This window comes from Neodiprion virginianus, chromosome 2 (genome assembly GCF_021901495.1).
Source record: "Neodiprion virginianus isolate iyNeoVirg1 chromosome 2, iyNeoVirg1.1, whole genome shotgun sequence".
In the NCBI taxonomy this organism is placed as follows: Eukaryota; Metazoa; Arthropoda; class Insecta; order Hymenoptera; family Diprionidae; genus Neodiprion; species Neodiprion virginianus.
In genome coordinates, this window is record NC_060878.1 from 42,406,596 (window position 1) to 42,425,182 (window position 18,587).

General features: G+C 37.0%; 1 protein-coding gene across 1 annotated transcript; it reads left to right on the top strand.

Annotated features, from left to right (window-relative positions):
- Positions 1 to 1,975: 1,975 nt before the first annotated feature.
- LOC124299240 (centrosome-associated protein 350-like) lies at positions 1,976 to 18,352 on the top strand. Its single transcript, XM_046752305.1, has 14 exons — positions 1,976 to 2,195; positions 2,651 to 2,838; positions 3,007 to 4,839; positions 4,958 to 5,174; positions 5,335 to 5,594; positions 5,674 to 5,940; positions 6,374 to 6,597; positions 6,680 to 7,001; positions 7,085 to 8,295; positions 9,388 to 9,551; positions 9,706 to 9,872; positions 10,082 to 14,147; positions 15,856 to 15,938; positions 16,021 to 18,352. The coding sequence occupies exons 2-14, from the start codon at positions 2,737 to 2,739 to the stop codon at positions 16,741 to 16,743; spliced, it is 9,639 nt and encodes a 3,212-aa protein (XP_046608261.1). The 5' UTR covers positions 1,976 to 2,195; positions 2,651 to 2,736; the 3' UTR covers positions 16,744 to 18,352.
- Positions 18,353 to 18,587: the final 235 nt, after the last annotated feature.

Below are 18,587 nucleotides of genomic sequence, written 5' to 3' on the forward strand. Positions count from 1 at the left end.
ACTGACCCAAAGAATATCGCAAGTGAAACTACACACGCCTGTATTTCCATCTAATATACTTCGAGGGGGAAAGAGTTGCGCACCGCGAAAATCTCGACTAGATAGCTGTTATTAGCGGTATATCGAACCTGGCACGTAGGAGGAGTCATTGAAATTGTGTCAATTTCAACGGTTCGTGACCATGCACGCACCGCGAGTGCGGATCTCTCTGACATCCTGTACTGCAGAGTGCGTCTGTATTCTAAGCGCAGCCAACGTCGATAATATGGTGGTAAATTGCAGCTACCCTGGGCATTCGCAACGTTCACGAGCGGCACACAATATCGACTCATGTCTGACTATGACTGGCAAGAGGTAATAATCATTCAATTTATTTGAAACGAATGACGAAAAAAGCCCAGAGTTCACAAATGTCCTCCAGATCGTCGATGAAATCTTTTATACCAGCATGAAAGTTGGCTGTAAATCGACTTGCTAACACAAAAATGGACTGCAATGAAACCTTGAAATTTTAATATCTACAAGATTTCGTCGATCCTATATTAACATGCCCTATGGCAATGTACTGTACGATTACATTCATTCTTGCTCCAACTCGGTCTCGATTTCGACGTTTCCGCGAGGACATATATTTCTGGACCTTAAATACACCACCGCATACCTGTTCGGGTGAAACATATGCTCGAGACCACCTTCAGCTTCAGGCTTGTTGACCGTCATCAGCCAAGTATCAGACTAGTAGTCAGCATTTTGCCGACATTATTTCGATAGTCGGCATCTTTGCCATGCGTGCTACCTGGGTTACATACATTATTGACACATTGGTACACTGCTCGGCAGTCGTTGGAGCAAGCTGGACTCTTTTCCACTCACCTTTCTGCAGCTTGCGCAACATCAGTGTGTGGCTGCCCAAAGTTCTAGGCATGCATGCACATAACTCATACTAGAGCTGAGGTGTGAAACGAGGTTTATGTCGACCGCTGAACAACGTAAACTGCCTGCGGATTATTAAATCAGAGTCTTGAACGGCCATTTATTCGTATCGGTATTGACTCGTATATGCATGTGTGCCCGTACCTAATACAAAATTATAACTCTGGCCGTTGCGTAAAACTGATAGAAAACTCAATTCCTCGACGCAATTATTCGTAAGCCCCCCTCCACGAGAGAAACATCTTCCATTTTATGTTGTTCCTATCTCAAACTTTTATTTTGGTATTGTTTTCTTTCTGGTTGCGGATAGGCACTTGTACATGGAAGGCGACACCGCAGTTTTTGCATTTATTTTCATCGCGTCGAATGAGTGTTGTATACATATCGTCCTGTATATGCATGTTGTATCGATACACGTTATAATAAATAATTTAAATGACACAAGGTGACCGGGCAAAAAACGCGATTCCGAAAGTAACCATAGAAGAACTGTTACAGGGTGACCAGAGTAATGAGATATTCCTGCGGAACAATATTAACGAAGCACCACAGTTATGGTAGGAAAAAAGTATAATTCTTTATTTCGTATTCGGCAATATTATTTCGCAACAATACTTCAGATCGCTTATTACAGCTGCTATGCTGTAGTTCGGCTTATGGTACTTCGGAAGTTTAGGAAAATAAATGATCGGTTTTTAAATCGTAATTCGACCGATCGAATCCCTATAGATTCAACTTACGTTCTCGCTCAGAATCGCAGCATCGCTGTTAATCTTGAAGCCTCGCGTTACTAAACATCGGTTCGATGAATATCGGTAGACTTTTTTTTTCTGTATCTTCCTCTTGCAAATCGGAGTAGCCAAGATGAGGTGCAGATCGGTTTATTTATCGATCCCGTTTCTGCGGACAAATATCGGCGTCAAGTGTCAGCGGCGCGGGCGTAACGGTTTTATTAAACACCGGCGCGCGCCGTTCGAAGGCGCAGGCATACTTGTTTGAAACGTACCACGTGATCGCTGTCATCGTAATGGCCTGCGTTCTGCGCGCGTTTGACGGTTTCACAGTCGTGCCATCTCTAGAATGTCGGGAAAAGCAGCGCGGACTTTGATGAATCGTGAAATTTACGTGCATACATCTGTACCTGGAATACTTTAACATAGATTTGACGCCTGGTATGATCAATCAGAAAAATGTATAACGAATAAATAAGTCTGTCGTGTAACCTAGTTCAGATGTATGCATATTTTATATAAGGTGAGAAGGTGCGTATTAAAATTTTTGTTCAATTCAGCGTCGCCCTCTAGGTTATGGATCTCACAACGTATTCATTTTCTATACGTATGCATGTATGCACAATACCCGTTTCGTACGTTTGATTTGAAAAATAACGTACCTGTTATCCCAATTATTCGTAGCGATTCAATGCTAGCCTAACCTATCCGAATCAATCGCGTCGATTCCATGAGAATCTTACAATTTTCACAAGTTTCTCAATCGTTATGTGTTGTTTGTTTCATTGAAAATTGACACTATTGTGCAAGCATAACAAATAATTGATTTTCCATCCCGTTCTTAGTCTGATGTTGTTATGCCTAACAATTATTACTAAATTACTTGGGCACGTAGCATAGAACAACGTATTAGACAGTTTTTACGAAAAATTATTACTCACCCTGCCTTTAGCAAGAAAATTTGTTACAGTGTATCATTATTCCAGGAGTGTCGTTGTTTGATGAAATATATATATATATACATATATATATATATTCCAATATGCTGGATTTTTAAACGAGCAATGAGAATATGAAGAGCAACATTAACAAAGAAGAGACAGATACGAAAAAGAAATATGTGTTCTTTACCGATCCTGATGTTATCGTCAGACGTGCCGAGTCTTCAGCAGCTGTAAGATATATTTTGATCCTATTCTACTGTTTTATTGAATAACAACGCTCATTAATTTGGTACTTGTATCCATGAGAATCAACAGAATAATTTAATTGAGTATGCCAATCGAAAAAAAATGAATAAAAAATTAAATGGTTCAACTGCGTCCCTTTATTAACGTTGCAGGCATCGCAGGCTCTACAGAGCTTCAAAATCAATGAACAGTTGCGGCAAAGCAATCCAAATGTAAATCAGAGCGAAGCAGAAGGATTTTCCAATCTGCAGACAAAATCGGATATCAAGGGGTTGGAAACCCTTCTCACCTATCATCCCGTACAACCTTATCCCTTCACCTTCATAACAGCAGTTAAGCGTAAGCTTGCACTTAATATGCATGCCGAGGCATGTAAACGAGCTTACGAACCTGAGAATCTTGACAAGCCTCAAACTGATAGAGGTGCTAATAACACGAACACTGATTTCAAACGCAGTATCAATCAAGTTGTACAAAAAATGGATTTTATAAAGCCGCTGAAAGTTCCTGATCTGAAAATCTCCCCAAAGACTTTGGATTATTCATTTCAAACAGCAGGGGGCTTTGGTAATAAAAAATTTGATATACACGGGCTGGACGAGCAAGTTTCCTCGGCTTGTAACAAATTGCCGAAAAGTGCCGAGAAGGTTCATCGAAAGCTAGATTTTAGTGTACTCGAGAGGTCCCAGAGTAAAAATTGTGAGAATATAGAGCCACTAAAAATCCCGGATTTGTCTATCGGTTCTAGTTCGACTAAGAAAAAAGAACACATTAGAGATAGCTCAAGGGAAAAGGAGAATAGGTCAAAAAGAATCAAAAAAGATGATTTAGCGCTTGCGAGGCAAGACGACTCACTCAAAGAGACACCTAGAAGGTCCAAATTGTCAAAGCATGTTTCTAGAAAAGATGCGGAGGAATCTGCTGATTCGGTATTGGACATGCTGAGGTCAGAAAACTTTTTGAGCAGCTTACCAAGAGAGAGTGACTTTGCTTTAAAAAAGCCTAAGAGTAAAAATTTTATAACTTCTACAGTAAAAAAAAGCGATGATAAGAAACACAGATCAGTTAGCATGCAGGCTTTAAGATCAAGTCGAGAACGATCATCAGAAACGAAAACTAAAAATTCTGAAAATGATTCAAGTTCAGAAAATAATATGAAAATACATGAAAAAATTACGCTTAGGGATAATTTTAAAGGAAAATCTACTGAAAACTTAAACGATGTTAAGTACAAAAATCCAGAATTATTGAATTGCAAACAGCAAAAGCACGCTACGAAATTGCCCTCTCAAGGACAACCAAAACAACTTGAAAACCACCCCAAGTCACAAATTAGACAATCGTATGAAAAACAGAAACCATCCAACACAGAAATGGAATTTAAAGACATGAATATCTTGGATGTTTCAGAAGAGATTAAATCTGCTTGTGCTTCAAGCTCCAAAGAGACCGAGAAACAGTGTAGAAAAGATTCAAGTAGTAAGACTGATGATATAATGAGAAATGAAACATCGTTACAACAATCAAAAAGTAGTAAAACATCTCGCGAAGCAGAGCAATCGGATCATAGTTGTCAAATATCAACTCAAATGGAAAAGCATCATGAAAATTCGGGAAATGCAAGCAGCACTGACAAGTTTTCGAGCCAAAGCTTAAATGTGGACTCGAAATTAGCTGAGAATCCAATAAATCAAGTTGACAGTAGTACAACTTCATCCCAAAGCAAGTTAAACTCTGAATACATAAATCCGCAATCCAAATCATTCTCAGAAATCATTTTAGACCCAACAAGAATTTCATTCAGGGATGAAAGTTACGGAGAGCAAAATGAATTCTGTGACCTAGTAACACCGGATATTAATTTACTACTTCGGTCAAAACGAAGGAAAAATTTTTCGCACAAATCAGATAGTGAGGATGATCTACGCAGTCCAAAACACAAACCAGCTAATAACGTTCAAGCGGAGGACAATGGTATTCAACTGGTAAGATTACACAAAACTTGAATCACTTGAATATTTTTCTATATCAAACATACAGCAGTCCGTACATGTTTCAAAATATTCAATTCAGTGCATTTTTATTGTGTGTGTAAATTTGCAGTTACACCCAACAGCATTGCACATGCAATTTCAAGCCGAATTACGCCTGCTAGATTCGTTCAATGAATCACTGTGGCAGGTGATGAATGTTGAAAAGCAAAAAGAAAACGAAATGAGACGAAAGAATTTGATGCTTTTGCAGGCGGGCAGAGATACCATCGATGCAGAAAGACATCAGGAAAACCAGAGCAAATCGGATCAGGAAACAATCGAAAAAAGTGAGTAGACAAACATTCGTATTAATCTGGAAACAATCGAAATCACCTACAATGTATAATCCAAATAAATTCTCTGTCTTTTACAAGTTGGTCTTTTTCCACCATAGTCACATTCACGTACAATGTATAATTTCAAATAAATTCTCTTGTCTTTTTCAAGCTGGAGATTTACCACCACACCACATCAATGAAACAAATGATCCTAATGTTGAAGTGATGAATACGAGCAATGAAAATCCTAATACCAAATCCGTTAGAATGCCTGGACATGTTAAACACTCCCAGGATAAGACCCTGGCAGACTCTGATAATTTCTTGAAAAAGAACGATCGTACATCTGTCAGAGTAACGGAGGTTCAAACTCAGACTGCAAATGATATTGCAACACAAACAGACACACACAGGGTTAGGCGTAGATATGTATGTGTAATTTCTGACGACAGTGTGATTTTATGAAGTTGTACGTGATTTTTTTATGCAAACAATTTTTTATGTACAGATTGCTCCAGCCAGACAAATTCCTGGTTTAACATATGAAAGAGAAACGTCAGATATAGAAGAAATTCCTCAGCTTTCGTTCGAATCGCTCAATCAATTTGAAGATTTTGACCAAATCGAAAATGTTTCGTTGCCGAGCAGAATGCACACGATGTCAGAAATCAGTTTGCATGAAACAACGTCTTCAATCAAAACTGAAACTGGGACTGAAATTAGTATTTCAACAAGAGACGTTACCTGCTCTTTTAACAAATATCTTGATTCAGAGGTACACCTGCTATTTTTTGTACGAAATTGAAAAATACTCTTCCATCACTGAGTTAGATATAGCTTGTGCGCAATAATGTCCACACCTTGCATTTGATAGATCATTTACTCCTTATTGCTCATATTGCTTTGAGTGTGGGTGACCGTACTTTATTTTACCTGAAAACTACATAGTCTCTGAGACTACGCATAGCCAGCATTTTACTCCCTATGTAATCCAAGTGCTAGACAGTTCTGTTTGTATGAACTTTAGGTACAATTAATTGTTCTCAGTTTTGCTTATGTGTTCCCTTTGGGCGCCAAAGAGTAACTGGTCCAATGGTACATTGTAATCGTTTCAAAATATATTATTTTAAAACTGATTTGTTTCACTTATAGTAGGGAAATTCGCTTCCAAACAGGTGATTAATATTATGAAACGCAATCTATTTCAGTTGGCTCAATTGATTAAAGACGAAAAACAAAGATTTGATGAAATTGAAATGCTTTTTAAGTCTCGAGAAAAGACTTTGAATGATCGCACAAAAAAGCTGGTTAAATTGGAAGAACAAAAACGTGCCTTACGAGATATGGGTCAAGATAGCCGAATCAGTTCAGTAAAGAAAAAGCAAAGAGCCTTGCTTTTAAAATTGCAACAAGAGAAAGACGAAATGAACAGGTAAACGCAGTCGATTCTGCATATTTTTTTTATTTTTTTTTATTTTCTTTATTATCACCCTTTGATAACTGTAATTTGCTAGGTTGAAGGAACTACACAAAAAGGCTAGTCAGGAGCGTAAACTTATGCTTCAAAAACAAAGAAACATGTTGAATCCTCAAATGTCTACGAAAAATATTCTAACAAAATTAAAGAGAAGCGCGGACAATCAATCCCCGCGACGGTTATCCGGCCCTATGAAAGGGTATGACATTAGGAGTCCGAGTTCCATGAGCTCACTTCTAGATTCAGATAAGTCACAACTTGACCGTTCTCATATGGAAATGAAACCTCATGGAGCCGAAGGAAAGTTACACAAATATGAAGGGAAGATGCCGAGGTCTGACATTGCTTCCAGCCAAGAGGTGAGATTTTTCATCATACCACTAAAAACATTCGGTCTTGTGCAAGTATGGAGACCTTTCTAATTTTGGATATTATTTTTCAGGGACAGGATACAAGATTGATTAAAGCTAATCAATTTGATAATATGACAGAACCATCTGATACTTCTTTTATTGACTGTAATATCTTATCTCCAGACTCACAAAAATTTCTTGCAAAAGAACAAAAAATTCACAGTGCAGCCCAAACATTCGATGCGAAGCTAAAGTATGAGACAAAACCATGTAAATACAAAGAAGTGATGCCCAAACTAGATATTTTACACCATAAATTGCATGGAACTGATATTGAATCCAACATTAGTTCTAAGAAATTAAGTAAACAGGACATTCTCACTGGGTTGGAAAAACCAAAGGTGAAGGAGCTCCAGCCAAAGTCTGCGTTGAATGAGTTGGACAAATCAATTTGCGATAATGTTAAATCTGAATCCGATACTCTGGTGGATGAGGTTTCAAAAAAGTCAAAGTCTTCACAAGCAACTGAAATTAATTTTGAAAACTTGAAACTGAAACGTGAAAAAGAATTGTTATATCAAAAGAATCCATTTGTTTCGGAGAATTTAAACACAGAATCTGACGATATTGCGGAAGAATTAGGTTCAAGGCAATCGAAATCATCGCATATTGTTGAAGATATTTCAGAGATGACTTCTAAGAGTTCAAAGAAGACACAAAATACGTCAATGATCAGCAAAGAGAGTTCCAAGAAATCGCAAAACAGTTCTAAGATCAAGTCGAATTCAAAACGGAAGGGGTCAAGGAGTTTAAAATCCAAATCATCGTCTGACATTCTGTCCGAAAATATTATGCGATCAAAATCGAGTTCACAAATTCCAGAAGAAATTATGAAGTACCATAGCAAACGATCTAAAATGGAGAAAGATGATGCCCAGTCTGAAGAGGATTTTGAAAATTTGTTGACAGATCTTGAAGCTAATGAAAGTCAGAGCTCTCTGCATGCACTAGTTAAACACTCAAAAGCCGTCAAAGAAAAGAATTATCAAATTCTTAAAAATATAGCAAACGAACACGAGGCCAAAGAGAATGTTCCTTCGAAAGATTCCGAAAATATGCGGAGTATTTCTGGAAGACAAGATGGAAATTTCCAAAATGTGGGAAATATGTCTACGAGGTCGCAAGTCAGCACGCTTACCATTTCACATCATAGTTCAGGAGAAAGTGAAAAAAGTTATTCTCGATCTGTTGTAATACGAGCACAAGATCATCACTTCAGAACAAGCAAAAAACTCGATCAGTACGTATATACTTGCTTTTTCTTTTATTCTGGTAATTCCTTCAATCATAGAAACAATCGACGATCTTCTATGTTAGTGCAAAACTTATTTTTTTTCATATGCAGCTCAAATTATAGCACAAATCGAAGTTGGTATTTGTTCGAAATTTGCAGGTATTTTATTTTGACCCCAACACAATGCAAATTATTTAAGGAACACAGTGTCTAGATATTGCACTCGGGCACAGGTCTAATAATAACTTGAAAATGCGTATTTGCTTGCCGTGTACTGTTAAAAATAGATTTTCTGCTACGTGTCCCTAACTTGTACCGAAGATACTTCAGTCCTCGCAATTTCGCCCTGTTGAAAAGATCTAATTTCCAGGCGTCTCCCTCTCCAAAGAAAATCCTCGTTTATGTGTGATATTCTTCACATTTTTGCTCGTAGTATATAAACCATTTGAACCTATTTTAATTAGTTAAAATCATCGATGAATGCTTGGGACTGCCTGAGTTTTATGATTTGATCAAAAATAAGTACTAGAATGAAAACATTTCCTCCAGCAAAGTCGTTACAAACTTGGAGAACTGGAAAAGTTAGAAGAAGTATGTGAAGTTCATCATAAATCTTGAGCTTACAAGCGTGGTACTAATGTTTCGATTAATCATAGTTCACTTATCTATGGCAAAAACTTGTTTTCCAAGTATCACCTTGTGCAAAATTTAACTAAGATCATAATTTGCACTCTTATCACGATTCGCTATGATGCTTATCGCAGAATTTCGAAAATGATAGTAGGATTATTAATGGGCTTTACTTTCGATGCCATGTCTTGCCCCATAGTTTGTACAAAGAATCTTAAAGTTGTATCTAACAAGTGAATTTACCATTTGGATAATCTGAAGAAGTTGGGAAGTTTTGCAAATGAAAATTCGTGACAACCTTTAATTTTGCATATAACACAGTTCAACTATCCCTTGTTTCCCAAAAAGTATAAGTAGAGTAGATAGAAGCAACTTTACCTATTACTCTAACGGGTCTGGCATTGTTATCCGGAGTGTCCGAGATATTTCTTTCCTGACATTAAATAATCGGTTTGTTTATTTTTCTAGAATATTAAGTGCTAGGGAGGCAGCTCTCGCTTCACGCAGAAGCTGTGTAGAGAAGTGGATTGCATGGCACTCACGACTCCGTGCCGAGGAAAACCGTGTTACTCGCATGGAGGAAGCAATGATCAAACTCGTCAGTGGTACTCATAATGCTGTATCGTATCATGGTAAAGAATCCCGACTCTCAACTCTTATTCTTGCAAATTATTCACCTAATTATTTACAGTACAAGACAGCGACAGATTTATTGATTCACTACAAGTATTTGAAAGATTTTTTATGTTCGTAACTAACTCAATTGATATGAATTTCCATTATTAGATACAACCATATCATCAGATACAAGCGACGTGGAAAGCAGAATTGAAATGTTAGCTGAGAAGCTTGCAGAGCGACGAACTGAAATGACTAGATTAAAACGAGAGGCTAAACGGCAAGCTAAACAGAGGCTGAAAGCATTGGAAACGAATCTTCTCAACCAAATCAAGGTACGTTATTAGGTAGAGACATATCTAACAGTCCATTGTGTGCTCTAACTTTGGATGCCCATTAAATTGACAATGAAATTTACAATATGCTCTACTCTATTATATCTACTCTGTTATATGTATATACATTTACTGATAATCAATAGAATGCAAATGGATTTTAAAATAATTAAACCTAATTCATCGTTACATGGATTTGTTGATAACAGAAATACGATACAACGATCCACGAAATGCGTAAGAAGTTGGAGAATAAACGAGGCGCAGTAGCGAATGATGGCTTATCGGATAAACTTGCTATTGAATCAAAATCACTAACTGATTTCAAGATACCAGAGATTCCCATTAAAAGAATCAAAGAAATATATAAAAATAGCGATTTACTGAAGTCCCGTTCGGAATCTGAAATCAGAGGATTGATGTCTGACGATAATCAGCATAAAGATTTGGATATGTACGGAAGTGAAAATTCAAAACGTATTTCAAGTTACAAAAAATCGCCAAGGTCTGCCACCAGTGATGTCACCGATCGATCCGAAATGATAAGTGCTAAGAGAAAAGCTGAAACCGAAAGTATAAAATCAATCTTTGAAGACGTTAAAAGCACTGCCTCGAAAGAACCAGACATTACTTCCGACTATATAGGAAATCAGTCGATATCTGAGCAAATTGAAGAAAGTAATCGTGCATTCCATAGTGAAATTTCCATAGTGAGTTCACAGTGTAAATCCGATTCAAGTCGCAAAGAGTTACAATTGTCACAACATAAAGAAATCCGTAATGAGGGTATCACGTCAGGCCCATCAAGAGCTTCTTCAAATCGCGAACCAGACTCAATTCCGGAGAGCATTGAAACTACCACTTCCCTCCAAGAAGTACAGTCCAAGCCCATGGAAACAGTTACTGATGTTGAATATTCAAGATGTTACAGCATTTCCACTCAACCGTCAATTTCAAAAGATATTCCTATCAAAATTTTATCGGACTTGGAAAAACGCAATCACAGAAGTATTGTGGAGTGCAACTCATCACCACATGCGACTTCAGATGGTGAAACTATCAGTGATTACATGCTTGAGGAAATTTCCCAGAGAGATGATAAGAACGTTTCCATATCGGAAAGTCAACAATTGATTTCATCAAAACGTATTTTAACTAAAATTACAGATTCCGAGGTACGATCAGATACGAGTCCCTCGGAAGTACATCTGATTAAAAATTCTAGTATTGACAACGTAACCGATGGATTGATCAGTGTCACTTCGAGATCGAGTTCTGGACAGAATGCCCCACAAATTATCCTGGATGAAGCACTTACTACAAAAGGACGCTCTGACATTGATGAAGACGTGCTTGAGGAATCTGTTCAGGAATCTGAATCAATTTCCAACAAACTAAGCTTTCTGGAGCTGGGCAATAAAAATTTGAACGATGATATAAGTACACTTGAAAATGACCTCAAAGCTCTTTCCGAAATGATGTCGCAGTTTAGTAAATCATCAGACAACAAATCAAAGTCTGACAAGGAAGAAAAGGTAGTTGGTGTTCGTGTGAATGACTCAGACAAGGGAACTTCCACAGATATCACTGCTTTAGACCATCCAAATAATTTCAGTGACCAAGAACTTATGTTTAATTCGAATAAGAATGCCACATATATTGTAGATGAAGAGCGCGAAAACGTTGACTTTAATGAGAAAGACTTGAATGCACAGGTGTCTGAAATAATGCAGAAAATAGTGCCTGAAGATACGGCACTACGAACATACTCTGAACAGGAAATTGATTTCAAAGCAAGAAGTAGAGAAATCTTGAACGAAATTGAGAAATCAATTATATCTGACCATGTCAAATCTCCTGACAGAGTCGACATCAATACAAAAAGTATCGAAATAAATGCATCCTTTGAAGAGAATAAAGATGCGGAAGCAATCAACCACTTGAATTCTTTGAAAAACGATATCATGTCCATTGCGGAAATCATTTCAAATTCATCTGAAGCTAAAAAAGATTTCACATTAAGCGGAAGTTTAGAATGTGATAATCTATTAGAGGATGCTAATGCCATTGAGGCATGTTCAAACTCACACCCGCATGCATTTGAAGAACCTGTAGTGTTAGAACAATTTGTTGAAAAGGAAAGCCTTGAAAAACCTGCTTCGAAAATGCCTGACGAGTGTAACTTGAAAGAAGATTCGTTTCAAACATCCAATGAAACAAACCGACCCGTTCATAGTTTGAATGATAATATAGAGATTGTGAGCAGTAAAAAAATAACTGAAACGCCTCCTCCTGAACTACTAGAGACGAATTTTGGACATTCAGATCAGAAATCCACATTTGAAACGATCAAAGATCCGGAGTACGAAGATATATCAGAAGAAAGTTTAGAGATTTCAGAAATTATGGATAAATCTGAACGGCAAAGATCCGAACGGGAATTATATCAGAAGTCCAGTAGATTGCCAGAGAAATATCAAATGACACAAAAATCTGAAGATGTATTGAGAATTTTAGACGAAATCACTCAGAAAACAAATCAAGCGTCGCAAAAGTCTCAACAGTTTTTAATCACACCTGAAAATAATGGGAAAAAAATAGGTGAACTGCTCCAGAAGTCTGAACAATTATGTAAAAATTTTCAAGCCTTGACATCGATACCCCGTCGATCTGATGCTGAGTTTGAATTACCAATTACTGAATCACATATTCCTAATAAACGGTTGATTCTTCAAACGAAAGTGACTTCTGAACAGCCTGAACAAATTCTAAATGAATCTGGTTTTCCTCAACAAATTGATATACCCGAAAAGACAAACCAAACAGCTCACGAACAGAAGACTGAATATGTTTCACATGATATTGAGATAGAAATTTCATCTATTCCCAGTGATAAGCCAGAGACGTCAAGTAGTGTTGCTGTTGAAAGTCACTCTACTAAGTCCCTGGATGAGCTGGAAACGGGTCAAATAAGGAATAAAGAAGATCCAGACAAATTCGGTACATGCCAAACAAAATTCACTAGAGAATCAACAAAATTGGATATTTCTATGCATCAAACTGATATTCAGCATCAGAACCATAAGGAATCGGTCGTAGAAACAAGGATGTTTATAGGGAATCTAGTAGATACGTATAACCCTATCGAAAGGTTGAAAATACCCTGTCAACACGATGAATCGCAAATATTTGATACCAAAATATCAGCAGATATTGGTTTACCTGATGCTGACGTGAAAAGTTATAAAGCACAAGGTTATTCTACTAAGGAAGAATCAACTCAACAAATTCAAGAAGAATCTGTGGATACAGCATCAGAAAAGTTCGATAACTTGTCTGATAAATTTATCAAGAGCGTAGAAATTCCTGAGCAGATTTCACTAATAGGCGAAACCAGAATACTCTCAGAGTCTTCTGAATATGATATTGTATCGCATCAATCAAATCTGGGTTCTGCTAATGAACAATTAAAGCAAAACTTAAGTATAACCAAATTAAGTGAGGATACCGGACTTGGTGATGATAATGACGATGAGGGGAAGTCTTATGAGAAGCTGAAAAAAGTTAACCATTTGGGTAACATCAATGTACATGTACACACTATTGAGGAGAGCAGTCTGATACCATTGTTTGGGAAAAGTTCTTTAGAAAATGTTGAGAACAAGGTGGACACTTTGAAATTAAAACACTCCGATGAACAGGAACCTCAAATGACTGTTGAAGCACTTGCAAACTTGGAAAATCAATGTGATGAAATTCTGCAAGAAAGTTTTGAAAAGTTGGATGAGACACGAGACTCCAACTTGCAACTTCAAGCTATCAACGAACCCATACATGGATTACATGCTGGATTTGAAAACAGTGAGAAATCTCAAAACTCTGCAGATTTATTACCGGAACTTATTCATTCTGAAAAATCTAGAGATATATTGTACAAAAGCGATATAGCCGATAAATCGGATTGTGCTTCACAAAAATCTGACGAGTCTCAGGTATCGGGTAAATCTGAAGATAATTTACAAAAGTATGAAGTTGAACTGCCATCTGAATCTAGCGAGGAGGCTGAAACACCGAGAAGCGTGTCAGAAATAGAAATAGATTCACCTAGAGATCCCAACGATTCTAGGCTGGACATCGAAGCCTTAGATGATGATCTGCTAGCAAATGAAAATAATTCCGAGACGAAAAACATTAAACTGAAGAATGAATTCAATGCAACACCAGTCATCGCCACATCCGAAAAAGACATTGAAGCTATGATCGACAAGTTAAAAGGTAATTTTCATTCAATGAATTATACCAAATGTCTCACAATAATATTCACAAGTATTGAATATTTTCTATAATTCACTGTCAGCATAGAATCTAATTTTGCAAACACGAGATCAACATTCGCCGAGATATATTACTTATACAGTTCTATTCTATTGTATACTGTATTATTCATATTCTGGGGTCGAATTTTCGAAAATATGTTATTGTTGTTTATCTAGATATTCGTTTATACTATTGAACAATTGGTAATCGTGAAGCACTGCATATGCATACTGTCATTAATTTACTAGCCACGTGTACCATAAAATTTTCCTACATCGAAAGTGCATTTTTTACGTTTCACACAAACACAAATATATTTGAAAGTTCTTGTAATTTTAATTGGAATGTAGTTTAGGACTCTGTGCAGACGAATCATGGGCAAATTTTCAATCAGCAGCTCCTCATTTCTTCGTTCTCTCTCTCCTTGCTGTGGTGCACAGAATTAGGGAATTATGTAGAGATTCCAAAGTTATAAGTCAATATTTAGAATTTTCATCATATTATCGACAAAAAATTGCAGCTATAAAAATGTTCTTCCCTTTTGTTATGATGCACCCGCCATGAAAAATTATGATACACACTTTGATACTCAACGCTGGTACTTTGATAGCTAAATTTTCTGTACGATTATTAGAATTATTAGCCTGGGCTACAAGTATTTGCTGTGACGTGCTTCGCTGTATTGAATTATTTCTGTGTGCTATTTTATATTTATCGATAAATCAAATCCTAATTTTTGCAATACTTATTTTTGGCTAATGTGTGAAGCATCTGTGGTACAGCCATATGTTGTTTATTTTCAGAATAACAATATCAAGACAATTTTTACCTCGAAGGTAATTTACTACAAAACTAGGAATGTAATAAACATTGATTTGCCCTCCTTTTTCCAATTAAATGTCGCATGAATGCTTGATCTTGATACCTTTGTGTATACAAAATAATCACTCTAGCTATATATATTTTACAATTGTCGAAGCATGATTTCCTACAAACGTCTCCACAGATTGTTTTTGAAGTAATAACAAACTGTCCATACAATTGATAATGTGATGATGGTTCACAGGTTTGTGCACAATTTTATCGATTCACTGATATACTTGACGGACAATTATTGTTCAATTTGATAAATGATTAGTCATTCCTACAAAATTCTTAGACCAATCAAATTGCAATCGAAGTTTAGTGATAAACCTGGACATATAACGGTTTATTATAGACGATGCTCGCATTATTGAAACTACTCGACAGCTACCAATATAATAATTGCTTGGTATCTACTAAAAAATCGTAAAACGTTAGAAACCACTTGTCACTTTAGAACAATTGATATTCATCTTCGGATAGCAATTTGATTTCACCTTTGATGATAATTTAAAGAATTAGCCCTCAAGAACGCTAAACGAACATTCAATTTTCAACTCTACATATTGATATTTAGTAATGATTGTTACGGAATGCTTATGAAGTTCATTTTAACTTGATAACATATTATGACTATGAATAATTTGAGATACTAGGCGTGTACCTATAGCACTGGAACAAGTAATGCTAGACCTGTCCTATTTCATGGATGACATTGTGTAAAGAATAAAATGTTAAGAATGAACCATACAACTATGCGCAGCTTGTACCAACTAATATTTTGTACTGTAAAAAATTATAGTGTCACTGGAACAGCCGGGTTTGGAAGTCGCTGAGCTAGAGGCGAAGCTACTCCGGATTCAAGAACTCCAAATTGAATTAGAGGTAACAGTTGAGGCAGTTTATTATCTTGAGAAAAGAATTTGACATTGTCCTAATACCGAAATAATGAATCAAACTCTTACAGATCAAGAAACTAGAGGCTGAAGAGGTCTCCTACTACGTGAGAGAAATCCCAAATAAACCACCACCGCCCTACACGCCTCCAAGTGGAGGGCGATTGTCCATATCGCAGACATCGCCATCAACGGCACCTGCTGTGGTCCCAACTAACGTGGAGGACTTAACATCCTTTACCGAAAGAGCAACGCATTTAATTTATCAAGCCAAAAAGTCCGGAGACGATATAATCAGCCTTCAGCTCCCAACCGAAATCTGCGAGCCGAGTGAAGACAATGACGAAACGGCAATAAGAGACAGAAAAATATACAACACATTTTTATTTGACCTCTGCAAGGAAACTATATCAGAAGTTTATCAATCTGAATGCGAAAAGCCTGGACCGAGTTGGCTGAAGCCAAATGCTAAAACAAAGCCGGCAATGAAGATTCCGACAACGGTTGAAGGTCTGAATGATTACGTGAGCAAAGAAGTTGCGACGTTATTTGGCTTCAAGACGAAATTGCAAAGAGAGAACCTGGTTATGCGTTGGAGTAGGAAACGACGCGACAGGGTGGACGAGTTATTGGCTAGAGAGGCCCAAGCCGAGGAAGATGAATGGACTAAGTTTCATCACGATGAATTGGCGGTGAAAAATGAACTAACAACCGCGATATTGGACTCGCTTATACTCGATGCTGCTAACGTCGTTAAAATGGCTTACATTAAGAAACGACAAGTTACGAGTTGAAAAATATCGTGCATAATTTTGTGGGAACCCACAGATTCACTCACAATCAATCATGCTTCAAGTTAATGATTGATGAAAATTTAACGCGATTTCCCGAAACAAAGGTGTACTAACTTGAAGAACTGTTCCAACTGTGACAAACACTTATCATCAAACTGTAAACCGGGTGTTTGGTTAAAGTGGGCACTAATGTCTGTCGAAGTGACTGTGTCCTAAGCCATCGCTGCAGGTTGTCGCCCCCCCCTGAGCATGAGTGGCCTCTTACCTCAAATATTCCTGGGTAAATGAAAAATGTGACATTCACGCTTGAATTTGTATATAGTGATATCGTTCCATATACAAATTTCGACAGCTGTTTGTACAACTTATATATGTCATCTTACAGCCGTACAATTCTTCTTTAATTTTCGTATTACTCGCAATGTGTAGGCTGGATCCTATATTATTTACCTTATACTCGTAAGCTTAAGATTTTGGGTAATTGTTATCCCTAAATTCAAGGTGACATGACGTATCTCTACGTTTCCAATATTGCGGCATCGGTTACATATCTCTGCAGTGGGCTACGATTAGTTTATTGGTGCAGCTGCGGTCGAGAGATGAGGTAATTTCACTGCCTCAAAACTCAGTATCGAACTGACTACTGTCAACGTACAAATATTATAATCTGTGGGCGTATGGCAAGCATGCGATTTTGTTATAAAAATCGTAAAATGTTCGTTTACAAATCTTGTACCTAAATGCAACGCAAAAACCTTCTTTTATATTGTTTTTTTTTTCTCTGTTGATAATTTAGTTATTTATTCTGTTATAACTATGATTGGCTAGGTGACTAATAGAACAATGGATACTAATTACGGCTCAGCGTGCCGGGCTCAACTGTTTTAATATGAACTTGACAAAATTTCCCTAGAAGACTGAAAGACTGGAGCCATTTTAATCAAAATTACTACCAAGTTTTTGAATTTATTAGTATTAAATTAAAATTATATGAGTGGTACACCTTAATCGGAATATCCACAAGGAATTTATCATTCAAGTACGTGGAGGAATTTGAAATTTAATTATAGTGACAGCTACGTCGCGGGGATACTTGCATCGTTAATTTTTCTTACATATGTGTTCATGGTTGTGATGTAAATAGTACAATATTCAACGTATTCACGATGCCCATAGGGCTTAAACTAAACTATCCATTCTGCAGGACTCTTTATCAGCTAAGGAAATATTACGTGGCAATCATAATCATATCTTTCTACCGAACTTAATATTCTTACGGGTGCACTTACCGTCACAGGTTTGTTTCTTAACGTTCTCTTCCTAAAGCGAGAAATACGATAATCACGATGTTGCTTCAATTTTTTTTACCGACTTTCCTCAAGTCCGTCGCGCACATAAGCAAGCTCAAGTGTACCGACTGGATTTTATTTTTATAATACCATAAACAATGATGTTTCGTGTCGATACTTTTATTTATACCGAGCATGTTAGCGCTAGTGTATGAAACAGTATTTATACGCTACTCAGTTATCGATAGGATGTCCACGTACGTAGTTGAATATGTACTTAATTAAGTTCTGATATATTTTATAATAAACTTTGATGAAAAATAATCGTAAAAATTCACCCTTCGCATTTCCTTTCAACTTTTGTTATTATTCACTTTACACAGCACCGTGAAATTTAGTCTCTCCTGTCAGACGATGCGGTAGATCCGGTCAGTTGAGCACTCACGATTGAACTGAAACAACCGTGACCTTACCTCTCGCAATGTTGACAAAATCGGGATTCCAGTGTAGTAAATGTGGCCCGCGGATACCCGATCGTTTCAATCGGATCTTCGA

Coding starts and splice junctions, on each gene's coding strand:
- LOC124299240 (XM_046752305.1), top strand. CDS start 2,737: ATGAAGAGCAACATTAACAAAGAAGAGACAGATACGAAAAAGAAATAT. Junction 5,175..5,334: donor TCAGGAAACAATCGAAAAAA/GTGAGTAGACAA, acceptor GTCTTTTTCAAG/CTGGAGATTTACCACCACAC. Junction 8,296..9,387: donor ACAAGCAAAAAACTCGATCA/GTACGTATATAC, acceptor TTATTTTTCTAG/AATATTAAGTGCTAGGGAGG.